The sequence below is a fragment of the Lolium rigidum genome, chromosome 3 (genome assembly GCF_022539505.1).
Source record: "Lolium rigidum isolate FL_2022 chromosome 3, APGP_CSIRO_Lrig_0.1, whole genome shotgun sequence".
Lineage (NCBI taxonomy): Eukaryota > Viridiplantae > Streptophyta > Magnoliopsida > Poales > Poaceae > Lolium > Lolium rigidum.
Genome location: NC_061510.1, coordinates 73,445,726 through 73,456,165, shown reverse-complemented (window position 1 = coordinate 73,456,165; position 10,440 = coordinate 73,445,726). Strand labels below are relative to the sequence as shown.

The window sequence follows — 10,440 nt, the reverse complement described above, 5'->3', positions numbered from 1 at the left end:
CTATGTAAACTTTGACTAAGAATATAGATAATAATACAAAGATCTACTATGGTAAATACATATAATATAAATATATTTTATGATAATTCTAAAAATATTTTTTTTGTTGTACTTCCTTCGTTCCTAGATACAGGGTGTATAGTTTTTGACACAGAAATTAAGAAACACACATTAAAAACAAGTTATACAAGTTTTGGGAAAGATTACCCCTGAATTATTGCTTTGAGAAAATAGAGGAGTTTACATGAGCTAAGAAAATGCAATTAAATCCATAAAAAATATCCAAATGAGTGATTCTACGCAATACACTTATATTTTGAAGTTTTTATTGAAAAAACTATACACCTTATATCAAGATATGGAGGGAGTATATGTTTATATTTTTACCAATATAGATGATAAAACTTTACGAAATTTAACTTTGACCTGACCAAATCTTATATGTAAGATATTTTGGGTAGGAGGAAGTATAATACTTCCCATTGTGATTAGACATGGCTAAAATTTGTCAGCATCATGCCCAAAAATAATTATTTTAATGGCATTTAAGCTGCAACTTTTATGGCAATGAGAATCCAAAAATTTCTTAAATGCATCTGTTACCCTTTCTGCTGAAAGAAAGACACCTTTCTTGGCCAAATTGGCGTGTTATTTTACAGCCTGAAATAAAATCGGTAGGACAACCAAAACTCTAAAAAGCATTTAATTATTCGGTTTTTAATACATTAGTATCGAAGATACCGATTTCGTATAGGCTCTCAGTTAAAGGCACATGTTTTTCCACAAGTAAAGAACCATCGGAAGCAGCCTTACCCGTTCTCCCCACACCATGCTCGCCAATCTCGCCGAATCCTTCCGACTCGACCTCTTGCCAAAGAACAGATCTTCAACAGGAGGAAGAGACTTCGCAGGGATTCACCGAGAGAGGGGAGCACAAAGCAGGGCGGCAGGGCAAAACACGCTTCCTCCAGCCTCGGATTCGGTGTGGTTAAAGCAAAGTAGTCATCATCGAGCCACGAATCGGTCGCCGAAACATCTGATTCAAATCAGAAGAGACAATTGAAATGCGAACTTCGAAAAAACGAGAGATGTTGGACCTACGAGAAAATGCATGAATCTATAGAGAGAAGCCACATGTCCATAGGTCCTCGTATGCTATGGCACCTCTTCAACGCGCAAGCTCCGGATCCGCTCCATGGCGATCCGAGCCAGAGATGTTTTGACGAGAAGAGTGCGGCGAAAATATGCTAATATTGAAAAACAAAATAGAAAGGAGATCTAGTTTACTGAAACGAAACGTAGAAGAAGACACGAAGATCGTCCTGTGTTTTGAGACTGCTTTTGGGATGGCTGTAGAGATTGAATACGGCGGCGCAGAAGGAGGAGGAAACGATAAGCGGTGGCGCTGGTCAATTTATAGACTGCTGTTAGGGTAAGCTGATACGGCCGAGTTTATAACCATCCGTTCCAGGCCCATGCGAGCATTTTCGGATTCAACGCAGTCCGTTACGTTATTATCCAAGGCCCATTAACAAGTTGGACAGTGTTTTTCGGGTACAACTACCTGGAGGCCAACCTTCCCGAAGGGAAGCGTCTGCCCGCGCATAGACCCAGCGATCGACACGTGTTGAAGCCCCAACGCACGCGATGACAAGAGAGTTACGTGCACCACCACGCGCGCGAACAAGTACGCATCGGCGCGGACGACTACGCCCTCGCCCGCCGAAGGCGCGACATGTACGTTTTATCTACGCGAGCTAGCATGCAAGGAATCGATCGAGAAACAACAGGTACAGTGGTACTAGGCATCCAAGCCACCGGCAACTTGCTGTGAACGATTTTTTAAAGCCTGATGACCAATATTTTTTTTGAACAGAGGAAGGACCCCGAAGGGTCCAGGCTGCTATCATTACTCGGTGGGATTACATTTTACACGGATGACCTCAATGGAAAAGATAAATACAACCAAGCCATCGACTTTTACATGAAGGACCTCCAAGAGAGTATTGAAAACGCAATCAAGGCCCACTCCACCGGAGAAGAAGATGCACTCCATGCCACGGCCGTCAGCTACGTCGTCGGGGACGAAACCACTTGACGCCGGAGCAACGATGAACGCCATGACGGAGTTGCAGAAGGGCCTCCAGATTGGCACACCGGCCAGGAGGTTGAACAGACTACGGCGCCCGCGGCACCGCAGGGACGGAGCGGCCTCGACGGCCATGGATAACACCGGCGAAACTTCGCCGTTGTTGATGAACTCCGTCAAAAGCAGCAGCCGGATCTTCCCGTGGCGCAGCGAACTCCACCACCCCGTCCATCCGTCCACCACCTCGGCGGCAAAGATGAGTGGAACCGGAGCAAGTGCCCCACCGAACCGGATAGCCGAGCCCCTCCACTCTTTTCTTTCTCGGCCGCCATGGCCAAGAACATACGGAAGTAGAGGAAGCAGTAGCCAGCCAAGTCCATATTATTCCGGCGAGGAAAGAGGAAGGGATGCGGGAGCAAGGATTGCCAAAGCAAATACTTGCCATGGAACCGAGCGAGGAAGGTGCCGGCATAGGAAACACCAATCCTCTCTCTCCACCTTCCGCCTCTATGCCATGCAATCGAGGAAGATAAGCTTGAGGGAGAAAATTAGTGGATCCGGATCCAAACACCTTTTTATTTGCCGGGAGAGATCTAACAAGGAAAAAGCCTACAACTACTAGAAACCAGACCTCCCTCCCTCTCCCCGTCGGCCACCATGGCCGCCGGCGGCAAGGAGGAGAGAGGCCGGCGCGGGGATCTGGAAGATAGAGGCTCAAAGAGAGCAAACTCCACACAGGGCACTGTAGCACAACGAGAGCTGGGTGGGGGTTGAATGGTTGAAGTCCTGATGACCAATATCATATTAGCATAACTTAACTACATACACACCGAATTGTGTACAAACATACAAGTACAGTTGTGTACAACACACGAGTACAGTTGTGTACGACACACGAGTACAGTTGCATATATGGGCGAGTACAAGTACAGTCGCGCAAATGAGCAGGTATAGTCACGCACACGAGCAAGTACATTGACGCACATGAGCGAGTACAGATGCGCACACGAGCGAGTACAATGACGCACACGAGCGAGTACAGTCGCGCACACGAGGGAGTACATGTACAGAAGTACAGTGACGCACAAAAGCAACTACAGAAGTACAGTCACACATACGAGGAAGTACTGGTACAGAAGCACAGGTACAGCCGCGCACACGAGTAAGTACAGTTACCGAGTAAAGGGAAAAACTGCACCGAATATATTAAAAACAGAAGTACTTATCAGTTCAAGCACAAGTACATTTAGGTACACACCACGAGTACAATCACAGTAGTATTAGAAGTACGAAAAAAAAATTATCTCGAAACCTATCAACATGGGATCTAGTTTTGAAGATCTCGACGCGAGGATCTCAAAAGTGAAAACGGTTCGTAATTTGAACTTACGGTTCGCAAGATATTTCATTTTGAAAAAACGAATCTACAGAATAAAGGGAAAACTGGACCATCCCCTGTCCTTCTCTCTCCTCTCCTATCCCACGTTGCTTCCCCTTGCGACACTTGGCAAGCAGGGAGACCACTTCCCATCAAAATTCTGGCACCACAACGCGCCATGTGTCACATGCGGAGAGAATTTTAGACCTTCGCGAAGACCGGCCTTTTTTTAGAGTTTTCGGTGTTTTTCTTTTCGAATTACGTTATTATCCAAGGCCCATTAACAGGTTGGACAATGCTTTTCTTTTCGAAACAGATGTGTAACACCACTCACACAACACCAACATGGTTGTGTAAAAAAAATGCTCTCTTCTTTTGCCAAAAATATCCACAGATCTATGGTACAATACAAAGCTCAGTGGACTCATGAAAGTGAAAGATACACTCACCCAATACTCCCACGCTGCTCACTACGGTCACCACAACCATTTGGATATGTTTGGCGCTGACGTGTCATATGATTGACTGGATGGACGGGGTCGGTGTGAGACCACGCACCTACACGAGGGATTTTCTGCAAAACGAGCAGAAGATAGTTGTACTTAAACCATTGTGCACCCTCATGTGACTATTTGTATCGTTTGAGAGGGCGGGAAGAGACACAAGGGGGAGTCGGTGTGCAGTTGGCACCGGTGATCGTGGGTGGCGATCTCGTCTCCTCGAAGAAGGATTTGCACATCTCCCACGAGTAATGTGGCATGTTCGCCGGCCGGACGATGACCCTCCGCCTACAAAGAACACTTCAGAAGTTCTAAACCGTAAAGGATCGGATAAAAGCGAATACTGATAGAGGCAACAACACCTCTGCTCAGAACCTTTAGAAACAAGCATGTGAGTCTAGCCCGTTTAAACCATTCGAACACGTGGGATTCAACCAAATTACATAATAGGCTTGGACCTACCTCCTGACGAGGTTTAAAATGTAATGTTTGATCAGCAAATGACCGCTGCCCAATCCAAAAACTAAGATGTTCGGTATTTTGAACAAGAACCATTCACACAATAAATCAAACCCATGAGAACACAATGCCAACTTGGAGTCTAGGTATAATAAAGATCTGGATTCTAGAACAGCCAACAAACAAATAGAACATGTGAAGCTCTATTTTGGCACATCCGGAGAAGCACTTCCTGGAGCCTACAAACCAAGATGTGATCAAGCTTCTCCTCGATGTCTGTTCAAACCGTCGTCCCAATTTAGGAAAAACACACACGACCAAATTCCAAAGTGTTATTCAATCTTCCATCGGGTATTGTCTAGCCCTCACAACAAACTTTATAACTAAGTATGTAATCTCCAAAAAGGGACATCCTGGAGCTATCGAACAATGTCCACTGATCACTCTAGCATGACTACTTAGACCAACCTGCCCTTGGAAAGCACCACCAATATAGGGCACAACTTTACATAGTTGAACGACACCCAGTGCACCAGTCCACTTTCAGGAACCACCCAATTGACTAGAAACAAAACTCCACAATTAATCAAACCCACATTTAGAGCCTCTCTTAGCATGAATTTTTGAAAACTTTTAAACCAACTCAAACAAAAAAAATCACAAAGACCAATGACAATTTAGAACCTCCGAACCAACTAGAGAGCTACAAGTTATAGATTCCATACCACAATGAGGACACAACATCATGATGATTCTTTAAGGGGTTGATCACTATATGCATAACCATGATCAAACTACTCTCGTGGTAACCCTCTAGATAGTCTGACTATTCATCTCGAACCCGTTCTCCATCCTAAGACGTTGAGACCGGTCAAACTACAAAAACCTAGACTAGGCGTCCTTCGCCTTGAGGGTTTCACTTCACTTGACCCTCAAGATCCAAGCTTTACTTTTCTTCATGAACTTCTCGATGTCCTGAGAGACTATGAGCAACTCCATCCATAGCTTGCAAGCTTTGAGAGCTTTTGAACCAACTACGATCGAGGTGACATGGTGTTTCTATCATGCGCTTTCTAGGCTTGTTTGGAACATCAATTTTGATCATATCTCCCACATACAAACTTTGGTTTTATGACCTTGGACTCGTTTTCAAGCAATCGATGAACTCTAAGTCCTAAAGCGGAGTTTCTTCACCTAAATATGGATTATTATATGTACCACGGTTGGTTGGGAAGACTTTGTTACACATAGCATCTTGAACTTGGCGAAATTCTTCAAATAGACCGCACATAATTTATGAGAAGCCTTTTATGACGAAGGCCATCTTTACATGTCTGCTCATCTGATGATCGACAACAAGCTTCAAGCCTGTGTCCATATACATGACACCCATCTTGAACTTGCTTATTTCGACTTGATGTCATCTCCCCTGGTGTCCTATACATGACTTTTGTTCCACTCAAATTTGTATGGATTGACCTCCTATGACATAGGATTGCAACATCTACTGCTAGCAATATTTCACACTTGTCGCGTGGGATCAAAGGCATTCTTTAAGTATCACATCCAAACAATTGTTCCTGAAATTTTATTTATTTTTTGTCATCATCTTGTTTTACTGTGGTTCGGCGAACACAAATCACACTGCATCCGACCCAACCAAAAGTATACAACAATGTGATAGACGCGGCACAGAGTGACGGTGGTCAGCGACACCGTTCGGACGACCGGTGGCACAGGCGACTAGTGCAAGATTTGATTGGTGACTGGTGAGCACCAGCACGTTGCACTTCATGAGATGATCACATGATTCACATCCAACATCCAATCCAACCCCAACCAATACCAGAGTAGCTCACATCGTACGAGCAACAGAACCACGTCTCGTTCCATTTGGAATGACAAGGATTACCTAACAGCTACGTAGCACCGAGGCCAACCTCACTTGACACAACAAAATGAATCCTCTCACGAGCAACTACTCTGCTCCGTGCCTGCCTGCCTGATGCCTGACTTCCTACTGCTAACTGATGGATCCTACAACAGAACGACGACGCTCAAGAGCAGCGTGGTGACGACGGACCGGACGAATGACGAGACGTCGCCGAATGTCCGCCCGGAGCCGGATACCGTTGAGTTGGTTGACGGCGCCAGCGAGGTCCCGTTCAGCAGCGCGCTGCCGTTCTTCCCACTGTAAACACAAGGCCCATGGCCTGTAGCAGGAGAAAAAAGTTTGCACGACATGAGTTCAAGAATGCGAAAGAACAGTTGACAAGGAAGGATATACTCTGCAAGGTAGCTTACTCGGATCGGTGGTGGTGATGACGGCGACTCCGGAGAAGTAGCAGGTCCCAGATCCCATCCCCATCCCATGGTAGTAGGCGTTGAAGGCGTACGTCGCGTGATCCTGGACGGTGTCCGGGTCATAGCACGGCTGGCCCTGGGTGAGCACGGAGCAGTCCACCTTCCCGGGGCCACACGCCCAGTCGAGTGCGGCCTGGAGCATCTTCTCGTCGGCGCCGTCCCTTGCGACGCAGTAGGTCTGGTTGGTGGTGTCGTTGGCGAGCAGCACGCCGGAGCCGGTTAGGTGCAGCGCGTAGGCCGGGACGCCGTTCATGTCGAAGAGGCCCCAGTACTTCTCGGACGCGGTCCCGGGGCGGGTGTCCTCGTCGTAGAGCTCGTAGATGTAGGTGGGCACGGCGACGCCCGGGTGCTTGGGCGTGCCGGTGACGTTCATCACGTGGCGGATGAGGTTGCTGTTGTAGGTGTCGGCGTTGTCGGCGTTGGCGTCGGGCTCGGCGGACGCGTCGCCCTTGTGCGGCCAGCCGGTCTCGGTGACCATGACGGGGACGTTGGTGACGTTGAGGTAGGCCATGGCGAAGTAGGCGGCGTCGACCACGGCGTCGAAGACGTTGGTGTAGTGCAGCAGCGTGTTGGCGTCGACGGCCTCCTTGTTGGGCGGGAGCGGGCGGAACAGCGCGTAGTCGAGCGGGATGACCCCGTTGGAGCGCATGTAGTCGTAGTAGGGGTAGACGTTGAGCATGAGGGGCGCGCCGGTGGACTGCAGGAACTTGAGCAGCGGGACGAGGACCGGGTCGAGGGAGCGGTTGAAGAAGGCCTGGGAGGGCGGGAAGGAGTCGAGGATGATGGAGGAGGAGTGCGGCGTGGAGACCTTGATGTAGCGGTCGAGCGCCGCGGCGACGAGCGCGTTCTGGAGGTAGCGCACGGCGGGCATGAGGAGCGGCGCCGCGTTGGGCAGCGTGGAGAGCACCTCGGAGCCCACGGCGATGGCCGTGATGTTCACCAGCGGGAAGTGGGCGGCGACGTTGCGGGCGATCCACCGCGCCGCCGTGGCGTTGGACTGGCCGATGCCCAGGAGCTGGTCGTTGGGCACGGAGACGATGACGCGGATGCCCGTGTTGGCCAGCGCCGACAGCATCGCCTGGTCCGCGTCGTAGAGCCGGATGTGGCGGATGTTCTGCGACCGGAGCAGCGTCGTGATCTGGGACGGAGCTGGCACCGATGACATGGCCGTGCCGATGTTCACGCCGATGTATGCCCCTGCACGTCCACGAAAATGTTCAGATAAACAGGTACTGTAACAGAGTTCTTGGACACAAACGTGGCATGTCATTTTTAGGCCGTCAGATCAGAATATCTGTGGGTTTAATTTAGGTGAGACAGAGAGTTCATCACAGAGCAGGAATCTTGTTAAATAAGTAGTCCTGGAGTACTATTCTTTTGTACAAAGAAGCATGATGCCGACGCAAAAGTAACTAAACAGCGTATATCTACAGCTGATACAGTACATCTTTACACATGAACAAACCAATTATCAATTCAGCAGTACAAAAAGAGAACAGGAGAATGTTTCTAAAGATGCTGATATCAAATGCACCATACTGAAAAAACAAAAAAAATCCGGTAAAAAAATCGAATAATGAAGATGGGACGCACAGCTAGCTGTAAAGCACAACGGGGGAAGGGCAACTAGGTATGGAGAAAGACGTTGGGAACAGCCGAACGCCACAGTGCAATCCCGGGCTTCCGTGCGGTGGCCTCCTGCTGCTTTCGCGCAGACAGGGCGAGCAAGCGAGCTGTGTCGGGTACGCAATGGACGTGACTTCATTAACCGCGCCGGGGCCCGCTAGCCAGTGGAAGCACTGCCAGGTGGTCCTGGAAACTTCGTCCTTTTCACTCCACAGTCAAACTGGTAGAGGAGCGAGACGGTGCTCTGCACGATCAGAGTGCTGACAAGCGCGCAGGCCAAATCGGTGTGTGTGATCCGTGACATGATTACCGAGTTATTATTAGGCCTGGGCTAACCCTGACGATTAGCACAAATCGTCCACTTAGGGACGGTCAAAGTTTGACTGACTGAGTATGATGCACGCCTGAGACTGATAGTGTGCCCGGGTTAAGCAAATCATCGCTACATTAACCTGAATCTCGGGTGCAGGATGAGACCTGGGAGAGGAAAAGAGGCAGACAAGGAAAGATGGGCCGTTGTACGAACTCAGCGGCTTACCCCTCTTTTTCTGCTTAAACTTATGCGCAAAGCCATGAGAGATTCATGGGATGCTGGAGTTGGTTGGATGGCACTGCATTATTTTAGTACTTCCGCGCACATAGATTAGTGAGGAACCGACCGTTTGATGCAATATTCCTTGTCCTAGCTACAAGCAAATCTTATTCCAAACCCATTTAACATCATCAGATGTTCTGACAGAACGTGCATAAATCATATAAAAACTACTCCAGTGCACGTGAATGGGGCAAGGAAGGAATACATGGCTTGGAAAAACTCAGAGAAGGGAATCCCATGGAAACGGGGATGAGCAAGCACAGAATAGTACCAAGCAGGACGAGTAGTCAAATCCAAGCCCCAAAAGTTACCAGGTGATTAGCTAGCGTTGCCCCATACCACACTCTAGAATAACTCGTGTTAATCTGATGCTAAAGAGAAAGCTAATGGCTGAACTTACCCAAGAGGACGAGCTAGAGAATACACCAGACCATTAGACGACAAGGGAAACAAATCAAAGGGATAGGGACATTGCTAGTTCGACCAGTCCCAATCACACTCAGCCTTGGTTGGCACTTTCCAGGATTTCAGCTAGCAAAATAAAACCCCTGCCTAAGTTAAGAATAGACACTACAGAAGCATAGCCCTGAATAGAGAAGCGTGTGCGTGATGAAAGAAAATCAGCGAGCTTAATACGCGAATCAGTGTACAGTAAATGCAGAGCAGAGCAGTCCTCGAGAAGGTAACAAATATACGAGGCAAAAAATCTCACCGTCGTCGCCACGAACAGCTGCGGCTGCGGCTAGCAGCAAGATGAGGAAGAAGGAGAGCTTCTTCATGTCGTCTGAAGGAAAAGCTCAGCCAGGAACTCCAACCCGCTTTGCCTGGTCTGGTCTCTCCGGCCCCTCTGTTTTCTCTCTCTCCTACTCCCTGGAAGAAGAAGCAAAAGGAACCTAGCTGCTACTCCTCCTTCTTTTCTCCAAGATCCAGACTGCCTAGCTCGAAGGATGCAAGAACCAGGAAGAAGCGAAAGGTGGGAAGAAGAGAGAAGAGACCGACGAAAGGAAGAAGAGAAGTGGAGACCGGAGAGGCCGTGGCAAGTTGGGCTATAAATATGAGGACGACGAAAAGCAGGGGCTTTTGTGCAAAAGTGGGGGCCGCCGCCCAATGGGAGTGTGGGCGCCCACCAATGGATCCGTTGCTTCGCTCGCTCACCACTCCCTCGGCCTCGCCTCTCACTGACAGGCCTGGCCAGCAGGCTTCAGCGGCCCACATGTCAGCACGGAAGGGATCTTTCGGGAGACGGTCAGCAGCACGGATCACATGGCGCATGTCAGGGATCCGACGGCTGCCGCGCGATCTCGGGGAGCACGGAGGCGGTGGCGCATGTTCCCTCTCGCGCACTCCCCCACGGCTGACCCTTGCGTTCGTATGTTCGACTGAGATGTGGACCCCCAGATGAGCGGACCCGCATGCCAGAAGCTCTGCA

General features: G+C 49.0%; 1 protein-coding gene across 2 annotated transcripts; it reads right to left on the bottom strand.

The window, feature by feature from the left end:
* Positions 1–6,249: 6,249 nt before the first annotated feature.
* LOC124696823 (glucan endo-1,3-beta-glucosidase 3-like) lies at positions 6,250–9,790 on the bottom strand. 2 transcript variants are annotated; one of them, XM_047229485.1, is made up of 4 exons: positions 9,723–9,790; positions 8,630–8,709; positions 6,731–7,987; positions 6,250–6,639 (listed from the first exon to the last, which is right to left on the bottom strand). In XM_047229485.1, exons 1-4 carry the CDS (start codon positions 9,788–9,790, stop codon positions 6,464–6,466), a joined length of 1,581 nt encoding a protein of 526 aa, XP_047085441.1. In that variant the 3' UTR covers positions 6,250–6,463. The 2 variants fall into 2 exon arrangements, with proteins under 2 accessions (XP_047085441.1, XP_047085442.1); XM_047229486.1 differs by lacking the exon at positions 8,630–8,709 and having other exon boundaries at positions 9,724–9,790.
* Between the last annotated feature and the right edge of the window lie 650 nt (positions 9,791–10,440).